General features: G+C 46.1%; 1 protein-coding gene across 3 annotated transcripts in view; it reads left to right on the top strand.

Annotated features, from left to right (window-relative positions):
* The first annotated feature begins 16 nt into the window (after positions 1 to 16).
* Positions 17 to 24055, top strand: part of F13A1 (coagulation factor XIII A chain) — a 63451-nt gene continuing 39412 nt past the window's right edge. The window contains exons 1-5 of one of the 3 annotated variants that reach the window (XM_056332349.1): positions 17 to 1154; positions 1620 to 1786; positions 3901 to 4045; positions 9814 to 10002; positions 21180 to 21431. In XM_056332349.1, the coding sequence (XP_056188324.1) occupies positions 3913 to 4045; positions 9814 to 10002; positions 21180 to 21431 (574 nt within the window). In that variant the 5' untranslated portion in view covers positions 17 to 1154; positions 1620 to 1786; positions 3901 to 3912. Of the gene's footprint in view, positions 1155 to 1619; positions 1787 to 2602; positions 2775 to 3900; positions 4046 to 9813; positions 10003 to 21179; positions 21432 to 24055 lie in introns of those variants that run through there. The other 2 variants (XM_056332350.1, XM_056332348.1) reach the window with 2 other exon arrangements.

Below are 24055 nucleotides of genomic sequence, written 5' to 3'. Positions count from 1 at the left end.
ACAAACTCTTGTCTGGCATAGGAGGACTTGGAACAGAGACATTGTCTCTGGCAATGCAAGGAAACCGTGTTTCAGATAACCCTTTATGGTGCAAGCTTTGCAGCCATTGAAGAGCGTTTCTGTGGGGATCAGGAGGCAGGGCTGTCCGTCATCCAAAGTCCGATGCAGTGGGAAGGGTGCCCGTGACTGCAAAGGTCTCTGACAAAGGCCACGAGCATCTTGAAGGCTGCCTCTGAGAAATGGGCACGGGCTGGTGGTTCCCCACAGGGTGCAGTGCAGAAGCAGCTTCAGGAAGAATGCTCTTTCACCGGTCATCCCAGTGCATCATTCATTAAATATAACGCCCTACAGGAAAACCAGGACTTCGTGTTCTCCGTGCCCCCTCCTGCATCAGCCTTGACGTCTGTAGTTTGAAACCATGGAAGTTAAATTAAGGCCAGTGCAGTCTAATAGGCAAGGGAGAGCAAATGCTAAGAAGTCAAGATAATGAGAAAATACCTGCCATCTGGAGCTGTCATAAGCATGAATTTACATCACTCCCCACAAAATAAATAAATTACAGCCTGCGGAACATTACTCTCCCTGGATGCAAAGCCCCATTCCTGCCGCTACCGCCAAAAATTTTGGCCTCCCTGCTTTCCATGTGATCGTCGGCTTCTGCAAAAAGCCCCGGAGAGATGTACGCGGGCACGGGGAGACATCTGCAACTGCTGGCTGTTTAAGCTCAATGGCTGCAGTGGGATCTGTTCGGCTGCATCCGCTTGCTCCCTTCCATGCTCTGACGGAAAGTTTTCCTCCCGGCTCTGACAGCACCGCAGCCACTTGGGGAAGCACATGACTTCCTCGGGAGACGGCGTTTCTTATTTGTGTTGCAGGCCTCCAGCAGGCATGGAACCGAGGCAATATTTATATCAGTTTTTGTAACGTCGTCGCAGCAGCTGCATTTTTGGGATTTGAAGTGCTGGCTGGAAGTGGAGTGAGAGGCACAAAGCACACTACGCCATGTAGAAATCAGGGTGGAATGGGGGGGAAAAAAACCCCAACAACAGGAAATCAGCAACCAGCCTCCTCCCTCAGAAAGCTCGTTGTGTTCTTGGGTGCCAGGGGTGCTGCTTGCCCTCCAGATGGTTACCGCAGGGCCCATCTGTGTAAAAGTGAGTCAATGGAAGTCACAGCTCAGGATGCTAGTGATGGGAGCAGATCTGTCCCCGCAGGGTGCTTGTGCTCCTGGAGGAGCAGGGCAGGGGAAGGGGAATCCCTCGGCTAGGTGGCTTCCCATGCCACATGCCTAACAACCTACGGGGGGAGGTGGGAGAGAGCTCGAGCCCTTTGGCTATGAGACAACGTGGTGCAATGTGTGTGGATAGTGAGGCTGCCTCCTAAACCGCTGCAGCCTGGTGCTGTGCCTTGGCAGTCAGCCCTAGCAGGTTCATTAGCCCAGCTACAGTGCCGTGCTGGTACAGCCATGCTGCTCCCAGGCCCCCAGCTAGCATCTCTGCCCCACGCTGTGCAGGTGTCCTGGCTGATGTGGAGATACCTCGCTGTGGCTGGGAAATCACCAGGGAGCTAGGATGGGGGTCCTGTCTTCCAGATGGTTTACTTGCTGCTTCCCATTACAGGAACGTGACCTGATTCCTTTTCTGCCTCCTGGCTTGATTTCAGTGGTGTTAAGTCAGCAGAGGTTTGAGGCTTCAATGATGCTACGGGCCTGGAAGATATAGCTGGCTGAAAGAGAGTGGAGTCCTCTTCACTGTCTCCTTGTTTCTTCATCTACCCTGCAACTGAGGCAAGTAAATGCTCACGGTGGGTCCCACGTGTGTAAGAGGGGCTCTCCATTGCCCATGCATGTTCTTAATAAATGACTTGTCCCTCTGCTGCCAAACAGCAGTGCCTGGCAGGATGGTGGGCCTGAATTCTTCCCTGTACACTGCTTTTTCTCTGTGTAACTCCATTTGTCAGCTGTGTCTGACAGAGGAGGTATCACACAGTCCCCAGTTATTGTAGAGCTTGATGGAACTGAACAAAGTTGACATGGAGCTAAAATGCTTCCACCAACTACTGCCCCAGACCCTGGTTGTTATGTGATGCACATTTTATCATGGGAAAGAGCTGAAGGTCATTTGCTCCAAACATGACTGTTTGGTGCAAAATACCTTCACTCTCCCGACTGCACAGGGTCTCAAGAAAAAGGTCATCTTCACTTTGCCACCGATGAGCTCTCCATGTGCCCCACAGTCCCCTGACAGGACTGCTGTGAGGCACCAGGCAGGAGAAGCGTCACTGTGTGTGCCTCAGAAAACTAGCACCTGAAGCTGCATCGCAAGCACTCTGAGGTAGAAATACCATTAAAGACAGGCAACATGGAGAACATGACTTCTGGGCTGTGTCCCTCAGAAAATCTCATCCAGAGTCCCACTTCATACGCCTTTGTGCCATGAGCAGTTCTACTCCGTCTCACTAAGAACTGAAACTTGGGTGCCCAAGCTGTTTCCTTAGCCCAGACACCCTGAAATGCTGCTGGTGAGCAGGGTTGGGGTAAGACACGCAGGGAGAGGGAGGGAGTAAGCAAAGACATGCCAACAGTGGTGGCAGATCCTCGGAGGTGGTGTGGGGAGGGCTTGGCAACCCTTTCAGCACTGTCCTATTGCGACAGGAGGGAGGAGGATATACAGAGGTTGCTTAAAAGCCCCCAACTTTTTCCAGGCTTCTATTGCACTTCAGAAATTCTGCAAGGGAGAAGGAAAATAAATTAAAAAAAGACTATCTGAAAAAAGGTACCCTTGCTAACTAAATTTCTTCCTTTAAGAGCTTATTACTATTAAGTATTTGCTGCATTTTGAATTGCTGTTTTCAAGAGCTTGGGGATGAAGTTGTGTTCTCAGCCATGAATATTTTCTTAGAAGGATGGTATGGCTTTTTCATTCCTACATGCTTACAGTGAAACAGATGTGAAAGCAGTTTTGACTAGCTCCAAGAGAAGTCTCTGATCAGCCTACATCTGAGATTTCCCTTATGGTTTTTAGTGGGAGAGAAATAAGTGAATAAGTGTTTTTTTCTTTTCTTTTTTTCTTTTCTTTTCTTTTCTTTTCTTTTCTTTTCTTTTCTTTTCTTTTCTTTTCTTTTCTTTTCTTTTCTTTTCTTTTCTTTTCTTTTCTTTTCTTTTCTCTTTTTTCTTTTCTTTTTCTTTTCTTTTCTTTTCTTTTTTCTTCTTTTCTTTTCTATTCTTTTCTTTTCTTTTCTTTTTTCTTCTCTTTCCTCTTTTTCTTTTCTTCCCCCCCGCCCCCCTCCCTTATTACTCTTTTTCTCTCAAAAGTGGATTCTCTGGGTGCAGGAGTTAGCTCTTTAGATATTGGGTGTTTGTGTGCATAAGGACAAAAAGACAGTTTTCCAGTAATCATCCACAGACTGTTGCAGGCTGTACTATTTGGGGTGATTGCAGTATAACTTAGAATGTCATTTTTATTAGGGGAGGTAGCATGTGATGCACTTTCTGGAAATATAATTTGCTATTTTGGATTCAGTAGTGCTGTTTTGGAGGGTGGGAGAGTAAATGATTTTCCAGTGCTTTTACCTGAAACTCCCTGATGTTTTTAACGCCTTGCTTCTCCTAATACTTCTGTGCTAGGCTTTCCTCTCCTTCTCCCGCCCCCCTTCTTCTCTTATTCATGTGTTTTGACAAACACAAAATGCCTTCCAATCCTTAGAGAGCTGTACTCCATCATTAGACTGATGTTTTCTGCCTCTCAGTTTTTATTTATGTGAGTCTAAAAATGTGTAGCTCACTGGCACCCCCACACTGTTTTTGGTTTCTTCCGTCTTACATGTGCCATGTTGGTTCATGTCTGCTTTTTCCTCACACTTTTTCTTTCTTTTATGGTATTACAACATTCTTGATACAAGAAGTCTGAAACAATGAGCACCAACGAGAAGAAACCTCCTCTGAATGGAAGGAGAGCCCTCCCATCAAACAACTCTAATGATGAAGAAAATGAGGTCCCCGAGATGGAGGCTTTTGGATTGATACCTAGAGGATTTAATCCAAGAGGTACAGTGTACCATTAAACCATGAGTGTATTTTAACATCTTATTCTTACTCACCTCTGCCCAGGTCTATGAATTCAAACCAGACCACTTTTTTTCCTTACATATTTTGATCTCAGATAGCTTTTACTGCTGTTTATGATAAAACTTGCAAAAACCACCTGTGTGCATGCAAATGTTACCGCAGGTTATGGGTAAGGAAAATGAGGAGTGGAGAAGTTGAGTGACCAGTTTGCAGCTTGAACTGTGGGAGTGGTTAAAAAAAGGCAAGAATGGGTTTTCCCAGTTTGACCACAATTATGGAGTCACTTTAGGACCTGCTGGCTTCAGGCATGGCTGTGGCAGCACTGGGATAAAGAGGGCGGGAGGACCCTTCCCAGTTAATGTCCCTTCTGGTCTGTACAGCCTTAAACTGACTGTAAAACTACTGCAAAATTCTGTCTGGCCAAGAAAACTTTTGCTAGAAGTTTGGCTTACTCATAAAAATGAATGTGAAGCTAAAAGGAATTCCCGTATTTTTAATTATTCTCCTGAAAAGTGTTTCAATTGTTTGGCTGGGGAGACAAAACAATATCAGGGTAGGGGATGGGCAAATCAAACCACATTCTCAGCGCCAACTCTTCAGAGTGAACCTAATAAAAAATAGGTAAGATCTGGTTAAAAAGAAATCAGGATTGGCTCCTGAATGAGTCACCAACTAAATGACATTAATTTTTTGGCCTGTTCGAAATGAACAGCAGAACTTGTTGAACACAGCTACTCAAGGTAGCCAGATGTCATAGTACTTAATGCTCAGATGGGACTTTTCATCCAGGGTTGAAAGAGAGCTTAATAAATGTGGAAAAGCATTAATTACTGCATTTTACACATTGGGAAACAGGCTAAGAGATTTTAAGCGACAAGTCCAAATTTTTATTGCAAAGCATTATTTCTGTAATGTTAATCATGTGTCTTAACCACACACACACACCTCTCCTCCCCTCCCCCATTTTAATTCACACACATTTCTTTAAAAATAATTTATTTTAAAAAATGCCTGAGCAAACTAACTGGCATGTTGAGACTGTAGAAACTTTGCTTGAACCTTTTCAAACAACCCTGTAGCTCTGGGGCAAGTACGTGTGTTTAAATTGTCAAATGTAATGCAGTACAGGTCCTGACTAGATAGCATTTGAAACCCCATGTGCTCACAGAAGCTGGAGATGTGTAAGTGTGGGATACCTTAGAAGGAATGCAGCCTGTAGCTAAAGCCCACCAGTACCAGCAGAAAGATGCCTGTTGCTTTTTGATGTGCTTCACATCAGGCTCTGAATGAAGTACGGTGCTGGTGGGTGGATTTTCCATTGCTTTTCAGAAATGCAATGGAAAATCAGGAACATCAGAACAAGTGAGGTGAGGCAGGAACCCAATGTAAGCTTCAAGGTGATGCTGCTGGTGAGAAAAACAGCCCTTGTCTAAAGGAAGAGTTCGTGTGGCCATAGAAAAAACCTGGCTATGGGACTGCTATGGCTGAAAAATAGATTTGTGCATGACAGCAAAACTCTTTGTACAGCTGGATCAGCTCTGCTGTGCAGTTTGTCTCTGCAATGCTTGTAGCAACAACATGCAAGGGGTGAGCTGAGGGAAGGGACTGCAGCAGCGTTCCTGTTTCAGTGCACAGCAGCTGTGATCTATGCCTGTGATACCAGCTGCTCTAAGTGTGGTCCCTGGACACACTGCTTTGGGGTAGGATGCTTAAGTCACCTGTCAGGACCACGTTAAAGTTTTATAGACCAATGGAGCTCAGGCTGGGACTTACATTCAGGAGCTGAGCCTGCCCAGAGCACCCGCAGTGTTGTGCTTGGGGGATAAAGTCAGCGTCTGCAGGCAGAGCAGGAGCAGCAGAGTACGACAGGGCTCTAGCGCCGCGAGCACACCCTTGCCGAGAACTGCTTGTGCCACATCCCTCCCCTTCTCCTGCACACCTGAGTTGTCCAAATTTGTTGTGGTGGTTCCCACGCTTCGCTGCCATAACACACTGAAAAAAAGCTTGCAAATGCTTTTATCCCTGCTGCTACACCTGAGGTGCTTTCTAGCCTTTGGGGTAGGCTTGGACACCTGCTACAAACATCTAAACATCAGTGTCTTCACCTATGTCCGATCACTTCAACACGGAGCCATCCAGGGAGGGGAGGGGAGGGCACAGGCTGTCCAGAGAGGCAGTGGGTGTCACTTCCAGGGTGATCTGTGCCCTTCTCTCAGCTCCACTGGCTGCAGCAACCAGCCACCAACCGGCCATAATAAAAGGTTACATACCAGGCTCACATCGTTTAGATATCTAAATCTCATTGAATCCTGCCCTTGATCTGTGCAGTGTAGGTGTCTGCAGCTAAGCCAGTCACCCTCGTTTCCCTTGACAGCCAACCGAGAGAAAAAGGCATTTTTAGGGTGTGATTCACTTGACCTATTTTAGCTACTACTCCAGGATGAGGTAAAGCCCTGTGCTTGACTAGCTCTTTGCTGACACCCACTTCTACTGGGCTGAATCAGAGCCGGAGGGAGCAGCAGAGGCTGTGCCAGGGACAGCTGCCTCCCCTGCCCGGCCAGTGGGCTGCCTGCTGCTGCAGCCCGGCTTGCTTGAGGGAGGAGATGCTCAGTGAGGAGGATGCACAGCCCCCGGGTGCTTCTTCAGCAAGAAGTCTGTGTCTCCGTGAACACGCCTGTGCCGTGTCCTCCCCCTGGCTCTTCCCAGCCAGCTCATCTCACCGCAATGTGTTATGAGTGGGCCTGGCGCTTACAGCCGCTCGGTGGGAGGACACAGCCCTGCGGCCCCACGGTCTGCAAGCTCCCCACGCGCTCTCCTTTGCAAAGTTCAGCCACTCGCCAAGGAATCGTGCTTCCCATGGTAGCAGAGTGATGGGCACCTCACGCTGTTTGGTTTGTAATCCGGAGCCCTTTCTCTCTGGTCCTCGAAGAAAACCTGATGTTTGAAGGTTGTTCTTGTTATTCAAAAAACAGCTCAAGCTTGTGCTCATTTATTTCCATGCAAGCTTAACATTGCAAAAGCTTTCAGAAAGCATCAGACTGCTGCCTCTCCTGCAGCAAACCTGCTTGCACTAAATGGCAAACCAGACTAGTGGCAAACCATCAAATGGACCTGACTTCAAAGGAGGCCTCAATGGCCACCTGTCCCTCACAAACAGATAAAGCAGTGACATGTGCATTGCCCGGAGCCTTCCTTTTGATGGCACCCAGGTGATGGTGTTTGCACATCCCATTACCTTGCTCATGTTTTGTCCTCTGTAATTACCATTACTGTAATTAACGCAGGCTAGGTCACAAGTTATTTTCATTTGGCAAGCTCCACATACATTTTAACACTGAGACTGAAAGTGAAATGTGTTTTCTACAGATGTGGAAAAGCTGCATTTTGATGGAAGTAAAGTCCTAAGAAAAAATGAAGCAAACGCTGAACTGATGGCCCAGGGTAGCTTAGCTCTGAAGTTCCTTGAAGGTGCTAGCGTGACAGAAGGGCAAGGTCACCATTGCCTTTTATTTCAGAACAAGAGATGAAAACACAACAAACCCTCAGCTCCATTGTTATGCCTCCTTGGAAGGAAGAACCTGAGCCAAACTTACTGATAGCTTCCCCCCTCACAGAGCCCCAAGATATGCACCTTTTACATGCAGTGCTTTCAGCCTGGGAGGGGTTAGGAGAGAGAATGGCAGAGACTCTCCCCTGCCCTCACTTTACCCCTCTCCGGGAAATTCCTGCCTCATGTAATTTAGTTGTGAACTTTGTCAGCATTATTGTGAGTGAGCATCGGTAACTTTTGCAGTGAGGGAGGCAAAGACATGCCCCACTTCACAGAGGGGCAACGAGAGCAATTTCTGAGCAAAACACATTTAATGTTTCATGCAAAAACCACCTCTGTAACTTCAGCCAGCGGTCAAACCAGTGGAGATCTACAGAAGTTACTCCAGAAGCCTGGTGAATTGAGCAAAGAATAACAACAACAGCATTGCCATGGGACGTTCAGCCTGACTCAGTACTGAACAGGGTATTCCAGCCTTTCCGCAGATTAGCGTTAGCAGGAGGCACATGGTTTTGGGTTCAGTTGTCCACGGCTTTTCCATGAAAGGATCCTTACCTTGCTGTGTCCTCGGGTAGCTTCCTTTCCTTCTGTTTCCTGAAGGGCAAGGCTAGGCAGCGACTGGGACAATGCACCAGTGGGACCTGCTCTTGCTGCCCTTATTTCCCCCCTCTCCAGTTAGCTGCCACCCACAGCCCGGGCTGGGTGGCTTGGCTGGGGCAAGAGAAGGACCATGCTGGTGTCCAGGGGAGTTGCTGCTTGCAGGGCTCTGCTTGTCTTGAACACATCCCTGCGGAAGGACAGGGCTAATGCACACACCTGGAGGTTACACAGAGAGGGAGCTGTGCTGCTGCTTGTCCAGAGCTGGCTGCCACGCAGTTTCTCCCCACCTTCAAGGAAAACCAGTGTGCAAAGCTGTTGTCTGAGCTTCTGTGAAGTGGGCCACATTCAGTGACTTGGACATCCGACGCATTGGCTGAGCACATCATTCCTGCTCACAGCCTATGCAATAGCAGGCCAAATTAGCTACCATCACAGGTACACACAGCTCCACCAGCTGCTTAAATGTGCACCTCTATTTGCCAGGTATGAGTTTGGCTCTGTCATCACCAGTATAAAATGCAGAAATCAGCTAATTTCTGTCAGCACCTGGAAAGACAAGCTGAGTCAAGCTTTACTCTTCTGTCTCCCTCCTGGTGGTGAGCAGTAATGATCCTCCTGGCAGAGGTTTTGTGATTGTCTGCCCAAGCATGTAAGTGGAAGAATGATGTCCAGTTCATTTTCATGTGGTTGTTCATTGTGTGAGAAGACTTCGAATGTGAAGATTCCCACTACGGTATAGTCGCACAGCTCGTGGTGACTGCAGGTGCCTTTGGCTACCCCACTGCCACACCACACTGGTCATTAGCCGCGCATGCTAACTTCTAGCAGTGGTAGGCTATAACCCTTCAGACAGGCCTGGTTCGAAGGGAGCAAATCTTTGCCTGTGCGTGTTACAGATACCTACTGCTGTTTGCCTATCTATGCTGTAATTATATACTGTAATGTTATATTTAGTTTTCTTAAGAAGACAGTAATAGCAGTGGAGGTGTACTGAGAAGCTGAGTCTAGACACATACAGTACACCAAAACCTTATTTAATACAGACAATTCAAGCTCTCAGCTGAATGCAAGATCATTAACTGCTTCTCAGGCTCTTCAGCATTCAATAGTAGTAGTGCCTTGCAAACATTAATGTATCTAAGCATCGCAAAAACCCCATGAATTTTCATTTTATAAATGGAGGGAGACATGAAGCCACAGCTGTCAAAGGCCCACTGATTGCACTGGTAAACTTGTGACAGCAAGGCCCAGACTTGCAGAAAGCTGATGCCAAAGGGAAGATGGAGCCCAGCTCTCCTTAGGGACGTTCAGCTTTCCACCCATAGCAACCTGCTCTTTCTGCAATTGCTTTTGCTGTTCACTGGAAGGCTTGCAGCCTCTGTGAAAATGGCAGGTGGACAGAGAATTGTCAGTCCGTAAGTCCCTGGTGAGCCAGGAGGATGTAAGCCCCAAACAGATCCAGCACGCTCCATTACACAGTGCTCCTCAATAAGGCAATGCCAGGGAGGGGGAGGACAGGGCCTCTAATGATGTTGATATCAATACTGGCACCCCATCATACTGACTCCGCTCTCTGTTCATTTACATGTCTCTGCAGATTACTTGCGTGTTGTGGACATTCATATGTTCAAGGACCCCCATGAGATCAACAAGCAGCAGCACCACACCGACAGGTACTACAGCCCCAAGCTGATAGTGCGCCGGGGACAGCCTTTCCAAATCCAGATTGACTTCAACCGACCCTACAACCCAGAGACGGACCAATTCTGGCTGGAGTATTTGATAGGTAAGTGCCTGGCAAAGGCTGTGTCGCATCAGCAAAGTAAGGCTGGAGAGCCTCTCATAAACAGGAACACAGCAGTATTTAATAGCTGGGTCTTTTCCTGTTACGATTGATAAGCCATAAAACCAGGCTTAACCATAGGCAAGGAAGGGCTTTTCTAAACAGGGTCTGAATCCCTACCCAAGAAAGTCAGCAGAATTGCTTGTGAGACAAGGAGCAGTATCTAGGGTTTTCTGTTTAGGAGGAGTTGTGCTTTATTGAGCTTTCAAAGTTATCTCTGGTTAATGCTGCATAGCAATGCTGAAAGGTAGGTGGAATCGGAAACATCTTTTATTAGTGTTTAGGAGATGCAGGGAGGAGAAATATGTTGTTTGAGGTGGGAGAGATGTCTGTGTATTAAGTGGGATAACAAAACGTTGAGTATGCAAGGGGGGGAAATTTCACAGTGTGGAAGGAGGCCTTGCAACTTTGCAGCTGCATTTACAGTCAGCTTGGTAACCAGGGAGAAGGAGCAGAAGTTGTAGCTTTAGACCAGAGACTTATTCAGGGCCACATCAGAGGCTTTCTTGATTTACTGCAAAAGGAGCAAGAAAGCATTTTTCTTCTTGCTAAGAGACCTTCTTCAGAAACACAGGTCTTAATGTACTTGTTGGCTTATTGAAGGTACAGGGCTAAAGAAGGGCATGACCTTGCTAGAGAAGGGGAAAAGCAAGTGACAGAATGGGACTCCCTGCTGTGCTCCAAAGATGGCCCCACTGAACACTGCTCCCTACATCACAGCTCTGGGAAAGACCCAGCCTCGTCCAGAGTGATCTGGGAGTTTCTGTGTTAAGACATCAATGTTCTCCTTATAAACTCTTTAAAGTAGGTTTGAATTGATGCTTTAATTTGCTTTCCTGAGAGATGCAGTTCCAAAATTTGTAACATTGATTTTTTTTCCCCACCATTGAATTATGATGATGTGGCCATTTATTAGATTTGTTGCCTTTTAAAGCTAGATGGGCATTTATCTCTTAAACATGTGCAGTGAAAAGGTTACTCTCTACACATTTTTTTTCATGGGTCTCTTCTTTCTAATTTAAATTAGGGTTGGAAGGCATGTTATGACAGTCCAGTGAATGATTGGCTGAGCAGCCACAAGTGCCTTTAAAAATTTAATATGCATAAATATCATTAGTTCTTTTGGGATTTAATTAAATTCACGACTGTTCCCTTAATCTTTATATGTTTAAAACAAACAGCTGTATCAAGAAGAAGTGGAAAATGGAACATTTGTTTTTTATTGCATTGCGTACAGTTTGCATTTGTTTTAATCAGATATTTTGTATCAGAAGAAGAAATTTAACACTTCTTTTGACATTGCACAGTCCACTTAAGAGAACATACTCACTTATTTTCCTGTTGCTGTTTCCAAACACATCCGTCCATGGTTTGTACCTTGCATCTCTAAGTGTGGATAAAAATCCCCTCATCCTCAGCTGTGGCAGGAGTGGGGTTAAATGCAGCTCAAGCCAGGGCAGACTTGGAACAAACTTAGTTCTGAGTGATTACTTTGGAGTCAGCCATGAGTCTGTGGTTGACTTTCCCTCCTCATTTTTCACTGTTACTGTCCTTTCTGTGAAATGGGAATGGGAGTGCTGCTGTCCCATGTGTGGTGGCTGGCAGTCAGCTGAAGGAAAGGGCTGCATGTGCAGGGTATATACAACGCTATTGTCCTCCCCTGTTTTTTAAGCGTCTGCTTCTGTGAGCACCACTGCCCTCTTGCTACAAAGGAATTTAGCTCTCAGAGATTCAACTGGGAGAAGAGATGTTCAGGCTCCTCTGTTGGGACCTGGTTAATACTCAGTGCTCCACAGATGTTTCTCTTTATGCACATAGAATTGTAGAATCATTTAGGTTGGAAAAGACCTTTAAGATCAAGTCCATGTGGTGAAAACACAGAAGGTTTGCTCTCAGAGGCTAGCAACAGAAAGCAAAACAAAAACAGTCCACAAAGGAGAAGAAAATTATTCAGAGATAATCTGCTTGACCCTTGGTACTTCTGCTTTTAGTGGCAAGTCCAATGTTTAATGTCCAGAAGAAAAGAAAGATTTCTTGTACTTGGGAAAGAGCACTGAGCGCTCCAGGTTTCACTGCTGTGCTCTCAAACCTTTTGTCACGGGGAGACGTGGTCATTTTCACCCAAGTTTTTTCTGTTCATCTGCCTGAAGAGCGGGTGTTCCCCTCTCCTCATGCCAGATGCCCTAAAACGAGAGCCCAGCCCAAAAGTGGCTGCCTAGGTGGGCAGCGTGAGCCGAAGAGGGAGGCAGGCACCTCCAGGTGGCAGTTTAGCCCTGCTGTCTTAAAATGGGTTGAATTCCCTTCTGGATTTTTCTTTTTCCTCGGTTGACTTTCCCCCATAGGCCAGGCTCTGGCTTTCAGATGGCCAGAGGCAGGGGAGGCGAATCCGTACCCTTGGGTACCATCTAGGGACTGGCTCAGGCATCAGCCTTGCAGCAGAGGCAGCCTGAGCTCGGAGAAGCTTTTCACACTGAAACAAAGGGTGTACCTCCTAGGAAAGTGCTGATTTTGAGAGATGAAACTGATGGGTGCACAGAAATATAGGCAGGTGGTTGTTAAATGACATTTCCAAGGAGCCTTCCGTGTGCCGAGCAGCAGATTTCAAACGGTGCAGCAGAACTGTAGAATGACCGAGGCTGGAGGGACCTCTGGAGGTCTCATGTCCAAGCCCGTGCTCAAAGCAGCTCCAGCTGCTCAGGGCCTTGCCCTACAGACAGGTTTTGAGTATCTCCAAGGTGGGAAGGTGACTCCAAACAATGTGGACTAGGTTGTCCAGAGCTGTAGAATCTTTTGGCCATTTCAAGGTGATATTCTCATTAGGTACAAAAAACATTTTTGGTAGGGATGGCTGGCCTTGGCTCCCAGGGAATTCAGCTGGAGCTGGGAAAACTCAACGTCTCTTTGTGTAGGGCTGTGCCTACAATGAGGGCTGTTTATACAACAGCACCATATAAAGCTATTCAGAAATTATTAGTTCCCAGCACTGGAAATTTCCCAGCATTGGTGTTAATCCATCACAGAATTTTTATCCATTAAAGACTAATTTTGCTCCTGAAAAATGTGACAATGGTAATGACTTGATCCTGTGTGTGTGCAGAACTATTATATTTCCTTTATTCCCTAAAATTTAGTTTTACTTCTTTTTTTTGTTCCTATTTTTGCCTCTTTGCATCATTAAAAAGATGATTAATGAAGCAAGTAAAGCAAGTAGAGACTGCTTAATCCTTCTAATTGATAATGCATCAAGGGTACCTGGGACAAATGCTTCTTGTGTCATGTGAAACTAAGTCTGAAACACTCACAGAACAATCTTCAGTAACATTTTTTTTTAATCCACGGTCCATTTAAAGACCATACAGAGTCTAGAATTGGACTAAATTGTGTAAAAATATATATGTGTGTGTGTATGTGTAAATACATAAATAATTCACTCCAGTCTCTCAAAAGTCACTGTCACTGATATTCTTCTACGATGGTTCCTTAAGACTGAAGTCAGTTATGCTTTAACAGACTGTTTTCTGTAGAGTCATTATCGGTGAAATTGGCTGAAGTGCTAACATGTGAATGATTATAATTCAGTTTTGCACATAATGCTTCATTAAATTAGGACCATACTTGTCTGCCAAAGTATGGAAAACAATGAATGTGCCAAAAAATCCACATGGAAAAATATCCACTTATAAAGAGTAATGGGATGTTATTCCAGGTCTTGTGCTGGACTGCAGCCCTACCTCAGTACCTGTGGTTTGGGAGCTGCTCCATCACCAAATATTTCCTCACAGCCCACTTCCTGGCTTTAATGAGAAGAAGGGTGAGCATCACCCCTTGGGAAATACTCATTTTATTGGTCTGGGGTTGAGATGAAAGAGCCTCAGGAGAAGTGTAGATGCTGTGTTTACATCCAGTTCCCCACAGTGGGAACAATTTCAGTGTGCTTGGAGCCCCAGGGACCTCAGCAGAGCCAATGACACCTTCACCCATCTTGATCTCTTCTGACTCCCACCTTCATGGTGATGGGAATACTTTGTGCTGCTCTTGGCTTTCCACAGCGTGGGGCTCAGCCTGCCTGAGTGTGGCTCCTGCACCCGGGGCAGCCCACTTGGCGTGAGTGCTGCAAAGTTTCCACAGTCACTGCTGCACTGGCAGTGATTCCTCTGAAAAGCAGATGTGTGATTAGATGGGCTTATATGGCCTTCAATCTTGCTTTTAGTAGTAGTTTCCTGTACAGGGCTGTAAATCCTGGAGTGGTTGATGAGTTTACATGGTGCATCCTTACTCTAATGATATATTTCCCCACATCCTCATAAATTGTTGTCTATTTGTGTTTTCCTTAAATGGCTTCATAAATCCATATATATTGGTCTAGCCCTAAATATTATTACGAACATTTTATTCATTGGCATACTTCTGGAACGATCATAAATCCCAGTCTACCGGTAGTAGAAGAAAGTACCACCTCTCCACACGTGTGCCTGCATGGACACCCACGCACCTACCTGTGGGTGCTCCTCAGGCTTCTACAAATAATTGGCTTCTGGGCTGAGATGAGAGCAGAGACTTACTGATCCTTTTTCCATAGTCTTCCCCAGGCCTACTCCAGAGGAACAGTTATAAACACATGAAAGCAGCTAAGAACCTAAAGGTGTTAGAGCTGAACCTATATGGCTTATTAAGGTGACAACACATTCCCACTTCTAGTCAGAAGGGCATCTGAGTACAACTAAATAACCAGGGGTCCGATTCAGGACACCCACACCAGAATCAACGGAGCTCTTCACACCGTCCCACAGTGTCCACAGCCTTTCTCTAATTTCACAGCAGTGTTGGGACATGGGTTATTCCAGGAGGGTTGAGGTTTTGTTCTTTTGTCAGACAAGGAACTCTGGGAAGTATTTTTACCCCTGCTGTCACCCGTTGTCCTCAGTAGCTCTGGGGCAGGGCAGGTGGTAGCTGGTGGAATGGCTGGGACATGAGGTGTCCCTCTGCACCTTGGGTGGGATGTCAAGCTGAATTCTGCTACTGGGATAAAGTTCCTGATTGGAAAAAGCTGGATCTTGATTTTTTTAGGAGCCTTCTTGGCGTTATACAAGAACAGCTAACTGTGGTGCTGGGGGCAAACTCTGTTGGTGTTGGTACGTGACCAATGCTGAGAGATTATTAAATCACTATATCCCTGTTTAACAAAGAACTCCAAAAACTGAACACAGAAACACCTGATGGTCTAAATATGGAGTCCCATTTTGAGAGAGAAAGAATAACTTATTACCACTAGAACACATTTCCTAGGGAATAACTCTGGACAGAGAAGAGACCTGTTTGCCAGCTCTTAGCAAACAACAAACTTCTTCACTTTCTGAACAAAGGCATTTGGGATATATTTTTTCCTCCCCTCTGGAATTCCCAGCCAGGCCCCGGAGGAGCAGAGAGGAGGTAGTCCCTCGAGGTGCTCCGTGAATGCTGTATTTCATGCAAAGGAATCTTTATCTTTATTATGCTCTCCTTTTGCACTGCTGCAGCAGCATCAAGTGGCACATAAAACCTAGCTGTATTTTTTAATGGTTTTAATAGCTGAGGTGCGTGACTCTGGTGTATGTTTTACAACTTTTAAAGTACTAGAGACATTCACTCCTGGGACAGAGTGGTCAGATGTTAAGGATTCCTAACTGGAGCCATAAGCAAAAATTATTTCAAAATATTTGGGTTTCCTACATTTCCAGGTTTGTATGCAGCACTTCTGAAGGCAATGGAATTTGAGGGTGGGAGGAACCCAGGTGTGATATTACAGTAGCAGCTTAAAGACACTACTGTTTTTTGCAAAAAATTGTTTCCCTTTCTTGCTTGTTTTGATAGTTTGGGATTTTATTAGAGCATCTCTCCTCTTTCTTTTCTCTTTGTTTTACCTTTTTTTCCCCATTCCTCTCCTCCCCTCCCCTCCCCTCCTTTCCTCTCTTTTCTGTCCTTCTCCTCTTCTCCTCCTTCTTTCTCTTCTTTCTTCTTTCTTCTTCCTTTTGCCTTTTCTGAAATTCGTTGTAGTTATTCATAGTGATCCATAAGGCATGATCCCAGCACACCAACACCCATCCCCAGGCTGCTTGCTCCAATAAGGCTTACTTCTGCTACTTGTGGCTTCCAGCTCAAATATATTTATCAACTTGTCACAACCATTATACTTCTAGGGCTGGCATTGAAATAGATTCTTTACCCTTTGTACGAAAGGGTGTGCCTAGGTAAAACAAATGAACCTAACAGGAAAATTCTTAACTTTATTCTGTGTAACATATGTCCCAAAGGGAGACAGATTCATCAACTCCTTTAAAAAACAATCTTCTAAGGAGGGTTCCTCAAAAGACTATTGAGAAATAGCTTTGCTCACCTCCCTCTTCTGAGGCATCCTACTTCCATCAGGGAGGAAATGTCCTCTGAAACTCACTATATCTCTAATCTCTATGCTACCAAATTTTCCCTCCTTCCTGCCAAAAGTCAAACACCTCCTCACTTCTGTAGGGCTGGTCCAAGAGCACCCTGTGGGCTGCACGAACAGCAGGGCACTAACTTGACAGTGGCATTAAGGAGCTGTTTAATGCACGCACGCATACAGCAATGTGTATGTCCAGTGGGGATCAAGGGAAAAACTAAATCAGATGGAGATAGGGGCTTTCAGGGACCGGGCAGGGGAGGAGGAGGAGGAGGAGTATCATCTGAGCAAGCCTTGGTCCCTGTTAGTCACTTGTAAGGAACAGCAGCAGAATTGGGTAACTGGAGGAGGAGCACTCGTGTTTTGGCAGCTGAACTTGCTGTACCCATCTCTCACTCTCCCTCTGTTGCTGTAAATCCCTCTCTGGTGTGGCAGTTTTACCCAGAATTAAACACAGCTTGCCTCCGTGCCTGACGAGCCCGGAGCTGACATGCTAAGGAGGTAAAGCATATGTTAAAAATAACTCACTTTGAATGCATGTGTGTGTGGCCACAGTTTTGTGGTTTAGATGCCTCATTCTTTTGCCGCTGCGTAAATAGACTTTGGCAAGCTTTAACAAACACTGCACTCTCCTTTTTGCCCCTGTAAAGTGTGAGTGTGTGGTGGGGGGCATCCCATACATACCCACATCCACTTGTGGTGTGTTTTGCCATGTGGACCATCACTCATGTTTATTTACTTTCAAAGCCTTGTGATGCAGCACTGAGGGAGACCTGAGCTCCTTTGATAGCAACAGCAGCTATTTGGCTCCTCTTTTCCCAGGTGCCTGGAAACCCCAGGAGGTGCTGAGCTGAGCTGAGCCCCAACTGAAGTGAAGAGGAGCTTTAGGAACCCGACTTGGATAGCTATAGAAACCAAGGTGTGATACGAAAGGATAAGGAAGAAGTATGAAAGGTTTGCAAGCCTGTGCACTGTGCAGCAGGGAAAAGAGATACGTTTGTGCCATTAAACCTTCTGTACAAGGGAGGTTTCTGTAAAAATAATGTCTTCTGGTAGTATCATAGCTTAGTACCTAGCATTGAAATGCAAAGCATTGGAGGCCCATGAAATAGGGTCACTGCGAATTGTGTCCCGACCTCTCCTGCCTTGGAGGCAGGACACTCAGCAGCCCCCGTTCAGTGACTGATATCTTCTAAGCTGCAAAAGGAGCCTATAAAAAGCTCACCCAGTGCCTGGTGGTGACAGTGCAGTGGCCTCCAGGCTTCCTGAGTTCTTAGGCTGGATTTTCCCCTCTCCATGTGCTGTTAGAGAGGGCAGACAGGGACATCCCAACAGTGTGATGTCACACGGCGACTTTGTCTTTCAGAGAGCAATTGGCTGTGACATGTCCTCATGTGAAGGCCAGAGCCTCCTACACCCCAAGCACACGTGAGGCAACCACAAAGAACTGGCTGTGGAGCATGGTTCAGGATGCCAGCTCCTGGAGCAAACCAGAGCAGGAGAAATCCTGAGCCAGCTGATGCTGCTGGCAGAAGCACCCTCCTGTCAGCATAAAAAGAGTTTATCTTGTCTACATGGCTCCTGGTCCTGATTCTTCATGGGTTCGGTTAACACCAGAAACCCTGCAGAGAGTGCTCTGCCAGGCGTTTGCAGGCTTTTGGTAATGAGTCTTTGGATAACATTGAATCTCCTTCCTCAGAGACTAACCCAGAGAATGAAATCACCACTGCATGTTATCCCTTCTGAGAAAGGGCTGACATTACAGATATCCCAACTACGAGCCAAAGTTGGCCCTACTTTTCAACTGCAGCCAGAAACCTGTGCTCAACATGTAGATAAAAGTCAAATGGCCAAGCCATCCTGAGAGGACTTCCCCACGATGTTGATAAACATAGTACTGAACCTACGTAAGGATTCTTTTGCCAGTAACCTTGGCATGCAATGCCAAAGTTACTCAGCTTTACAGCACTCCAGTATCGAGACAACAGATGTGTGTATATGAGACTAGTGTGGCTGATGCTGTCAGGTGTCTGGATGTGTGATTACAATTCAGCTCCACAAATTCCCATCAGAAAGAACAATTCTCTCGCTCTTCCATTTGCATTTCAGTTTTGATTTCAGAGGATTAGGAAACCTGTCCTCTCGTCAAAGAAGATATTGGAAATTGTTGGTTGTGCTCTTGAGGGCTCTGCCCATCTTCCCAGGCTTCCTCATAGGTTCAGGATTTTATGCAACCACTAGTGAGCACCAAACCCTGCTCATCTATCAGAAGTAAAAATTACTGTTTGTAACATCTTCAGGTTATCCTGACTTCTAGGATATTCCCTTGCCTGGCCTGCAGGGATGCAGGCAATACCCCAGAGCGTTTTCTCCTCACAGGTGAGCAAGATAGTGCAGTGACCTCTCTCTCTTACTGTGTGGGAGCAGCTGTGGGGGATGTGCACAGGTTCTGGGCTGAAAGGACCTTGCATACTCTTCAGCAGCAGCTACAGGTGCTCCCTTTTCAAGCAACAAGTATATGAGGGTGTCTTGTGGCTTTGCATGCAAAAGGGACCTTTGTTTGGAAGGGCGAATAGAGTTTTGCATGTTGAGGTTTCAGAAAAGTGAGAAGAGGCTTGGTACTTTGCCAAACCTGCCATGAAGTGTTAGTGACAGGGTTTCCATAAGGATTTCTTGCAAAGGCCTCATGGCTTCTTTGAGATCCTATCTGGTTCCTATAGGCAGATTTACTGGGAAATGATTCTGCAGACTCCCCACGTACACATGGTGTACACGGACACGGTGGTGCAAAGCCCCACCACAGTACAGCTCCTTCTGTCCCCAGTGGGTTCCTAACCACATTAAAATAGTAACCTCTCCCCCCTCCCGCCTTTCTGAAGGAGGAGAGGGGGGTATTTTAAAAGTAGCACTTGTTAACGCTTTTCAAGGATGTCAGTTCAATTACTTGGTTGGCTCTGCTGCTTTGTTTGTGTGGACTGCTTTTTTAAAATAACAATTATGTCAAAACTAGAAGCAAAATATCAACTGTAGAGGCAAGCTGGGTCATAACCAGTTGCACTACAAAGAACAAGAATATGTTGAGCTCTCAGATCGCCATTTGTTAGCAGGCACAAGACTCTTATCTCTGTTACTTCTATAGGCTCTTCTCTCTAGACTGACTTTCCTTTGATGACTTATATTTGAAGTGTCCAGTGCTTTATCTTTGAGTGTTTTCTATTGATTTTGCTCTCTTATTCTACTCCTTTTTTCTTCTGTAGGTCTCTTCCTTCTGTCGCATCCCTCGCTGATCTGAATGGGTTTCATGGGTTACAGCATCCCTGGCCAACAGGGCAAAGTGAGCTCTTTATGTGCATTGAACTTCTGCAAAATGGAAATTCATGTGCACCGAATAATCTCTTGGATGAAGCACAGTAGCCCCAAATTTCTCAGAAACACGGATGGAGCGGCAGCTCGCAAGCTTCAGATGCAAAGCTGGAGTTGTCCTTTCCCAGAATGTAACAGTGTTCAGATCTGGGATTATCACTACATCAGCTGTACAAAAATAAGCAAGCAGAAAAATCAACACCCTTGTGAGTTTAATTTTGAAGCTCTTAAATAGTAGGAATGAAAAATATAGAAGTCTGTCTCTCTGTCTGCCATCGTTGCTTTTCATTACCCTATTTTTGAATGAGAGAGTCTGACTTTCAGCCTAAAATATGAAACAAAGAATAGATTTGAGAATGAGATAAGGAACTCAGCCTTCTCACAAATGTCTTTTCTGTCTGTGCTGCTGGTTGGCTTCCAGATATAGTTTGGCTCTACCTCAGGCTCAGAGGGTGGAGCCTCACACAACTTTGAATCCTGGCAGTGTGCATGTTTACATGTAGCCTGTCCATCTAGATGCTTTTTATAACTGGCAGCGTAAAATAGGCTTCTCTGGGGTGGGATTTGTCTTACTATGAGGTAGACTATCACATGCAGTACTTTGGAGATGTGTCACACTTCAGGTCCTGTTTCTTGCAGAGAAAGTTTCAGCCCAGATGTGCTCATCTATACCTTGAGTATCCAGAGTTGGTTCCCACTCCTTCCATGAGGAGTGGATGCTTGGGAGGAACTGAGCATTGGGTACCTGTTGGTGGACTGACATGTATTTTTTCCACTTGTGTCAACTTGCATGGAAGAGCACTTGCTCTCTGCTTGTCAGCACAGTAGTGCAGTGAGGAGAACAAGGTTCTGCTCTGCTAAAGAGCCCCAGAGCCAGTGCCTATGCCCCAGTGGGCACTTGCACACAATCAACGAGGGTGGTGGATGCATCTGAACTGGGGAAGGGGCTCCTACCTAAACTTACCAGCAGTGTAGCTGACACCAAGGCAAGGAGCAAGTTGGAGGGCAGCTTGCTGCACAGGGATAAACAGCGGTGAGCAAAGAAAGCCTGCTCATGCTGGCAGGGCTACACTCCTGGCAGTGCCTGAGCCAGCAAGATTGTAGCTTACTAGAGTGAGATGGGTGGAAGTGTCTGTGCAGGCTGCTTGCTGGGAGGTGTTGCATGTATTCATGTGGCTATACTGCCAAGTGACCAGGCACTGTGTGAAGCAATGAGGGAGGGCGCTGGTTTCCACCCATTAAAACTTGCCACCTCTGTTGAAAACAAGACAAAGGGACAGAGGACTGCCAGAAAATTAAGAAACTGTCAAAACAAGGTGAACCTATTCACCTTTCTTTCCAGGTCGCTACCCACAGCAAAACAAAGGCACCTACATCCCAATACTAGTAGGTGATGTGCTAAGACCCGGTGAGTGGGGAGCCAAGATTACCTACAGGGAGAACAACTCCATTCGCCTGTCCATCATGTCCTCTGCCACCTGCGTCGTTGGGAAGTTTCGCCTGTACGTTGCTGTCTGGACTCCCTTTGGCATCCTCCGGACACACAGAAATGCAGAAACCGACACTTACATCCTGTTCAATCCCTGGTGCCAGCGTAAGTACTTACCAGAGTCAAAGGTTTGCACTTTCTGCTGCTGGGCTCATTAGGTTTTGAGAGGGGGTGGTGCAGGAAGGGGACCTTGGTACCAAGGAGGCTGGAGACACTCCAGTTTGGGTCTGGAAATTATATAGTAACTCTGCCAAGAGGCGAGTCTTTCAGGCTGGGGAATAGCCCTGTGTGAGCGGAGCTCCACGCTGCAGACCTGTGCCTGTGCTGTAGCTGCACTCTGCAGTTTTATGAGGCCAAGCCTGTGTTTACCAGTTCAGGGTCTGTTTCTTGTAGTAAACATACTCCAAGGTTTTGCTCTGACTTGAATAGGCATCAGCGTGAACCTCCTGCCTGCCTGTGTGTGCCTTAAACTGACAAGCCACTACAGGCACGTTTTTTTCCCAGGACTCGGTCTGGGGCAATTGTGGCAGTGTCCCGTACTTTGTTGAGTTACATCGCTGATTGCCACATTTGGGAAGGAATATCTGCAGCTGAAAGCCTGCAGGAATTCAGTGGGAGCTGCTGCTCCTGCATACATTGGACGGACTCAACCTGCTGTGCCATCGCTGGTGGTGCCTTCCCACCACTACATGACATTTGTCCTTATGCCTTCCCCTTTACTGGTGACTAATTAGCAGCAACCGTCGCCTCTGTGAGAAACAGAACATTTTGCAAATGAGCCTTTTTTTTATAATCCAGTGGGTTGAAGAACAATTTATTTTTTTAATCTCTTTGGATCTTGGGTAAAATCAGCCCTTCCACCTTCAGAATTGTATTTTACCTAATGAACTCCATGTGTGGCTTTAAGAAGAGGGCAAGGAGGACCAGGGAGGTTTGGCTCAGCCTTCTGACAGGCTGTAGCAATGTGTCTCAGCTTCCAACACTTGTCGGGCTCCAAGTCATACATATTGCTATATATTTAGGTCACCAGCTAACTTTAACATTCTCCTGCCACCCTTCCTTATCTTTCAATTTTTTTACCAGCGTATTTGCATCAAATAATCCCATACCAAACAAGGGCCATCCTACCCAGTGACAAGTAAGTTTAGCGTTATTAATAGAGCCCATTATTCAGCTGCACTGCTGTCAGTACATCCAATGATTTGTGCTGAATTCATTACTTGCCCCTGGTCCAAGGCAATATAAGCAATGATTAGCTTATGCATTATTTAGGAAGATATATGTTAATGCTGAATGAAGCGGAGTTAGTTAAGTGGGAACAGGAGGGAAGGGCAGGACCCAAGGCCCTGTGACACTGTGACTTCTGTACTTCTGAAAGCAACGTAGAGGCAGGTACCTTAGAGCAGCATACTAAGAGTTTGTTCTGGGAGAGGAGGGAGAATGTGTAACAGAAAGAGAGGAATTGTTGCCAAAGTTATGACCCACTGTAAGCAGACAAAACTGTTCAAGGTTTGTGAAGGCATCGTGAGCCCCTCACAGCTCCAGCTAGGGAGGTGTGATTCTCCACCTCAGTTTAGAGCATCCTTTGGCTTTAGTCCTGGGTATCATAACAGCCAGTTTGTTAGCCAGCACGGTGACTCTGCACCTCTTTGGAAAGGGATAAACCCCAAGGAAAAATCTTCTTAAATTGCCTCAGGTTGCCTCATGACTAGCATGCAACCAGCTAGGGCTGCATGCATCTCTAATGCAGAGAAAATGTGATGTGGGGGCTTGGCTACCCCAGTGTGGTGTGACTGGGACCACACAAGCTGATTCAAGGTGCTAGTCAGGGGGTGGCAAGGGGAAAATCAATCCTTTCTTCACATCTCCTTCCCTGCCAGCCCTGTGTGCTGACTGATCCACCTCTGTTCATGGCACAGGGGTGCTTTGGTCCCCTGTGCCCTTCCTCCCTCCCACCTGAGCTGAATGGGGCCAAAAGCCAGCAAGACTAAAAGCAGGGAGCAAGACATGGAGCAGTGTCCTCCAGCATCAACCATTGGGAAGGCCGATGGAAAAGCTCTGCTTTAGGAAAGCAAAAGAGAGTCTCCAGGCAGCAAGGATGTGCTGTGTGTCCCCAGGCCAAGGGGAGGCAACTTGAAGTCACCCCGGAGGACCACATTTTCATCTTCAGCTTATGTGTTCAAGTGTGTCTCAATGACTTCAGGTCCTGTCCCTTGTTGACTATTGTAGTTTTTGTTTTCTGCTTGTTTCATTTAGATTTGGATTTATTCTCATTTCTTGCCCCCACTTTTGCTCCTAGGTGGTTTGGGCTAATTGGGTCCTATATCTGCCTTTCCTCCCATTCCTTGTGTTAAAAAAAACTAGGGACTGTTTCTCTACACTTTATCCCCTGGCTGGAAAAGATTGTTCGGTGGAATCACAAAAGGGTATAAAAACTCAGGCAATTAAAGTGCAGAAAAAACAATAGTTTGAAAATCTTCTAGAGTTGTTTGCTGGGTTAATAGCTAAGCAGAAAAGTCTGAGTGAAAAGCCTCATTAAAAAGAGAGAAGGCTGATGCCAGGAATGAACAGGGATTGTTATAGCAGGGAGCAGAGTATGGGTTCTGTCAGTGTCTAGTGCAGCTTTCCAACTCATCATTTTGGAGAAACATCAGTGTGTCGGTATGAGCTTTTTGTTAAGACAGAGGCATTTGTGCCCTTTCTTATTACTCCTTTTTTCACTGTAGTTC

Source organism: Falco biarmicus, chromosome 3 (assembly GCF_023638135.1).
Source record: "Falco biarmicus isolate bFalBia1 chromosome 3, bFalBia1.pri, whole genome shotgun sequence".
Lineage (NCBI taxonomy): Eukaryota > Metazoa > Chordata > Aves > Falconiformes > Falconidae > Falco > Falco biarmicus.
The sequence above is the reverse complement of the archived record's forward strand: the minus strand, read 5'-3'. Positions and strand labels throughout refer to the sequence as shown.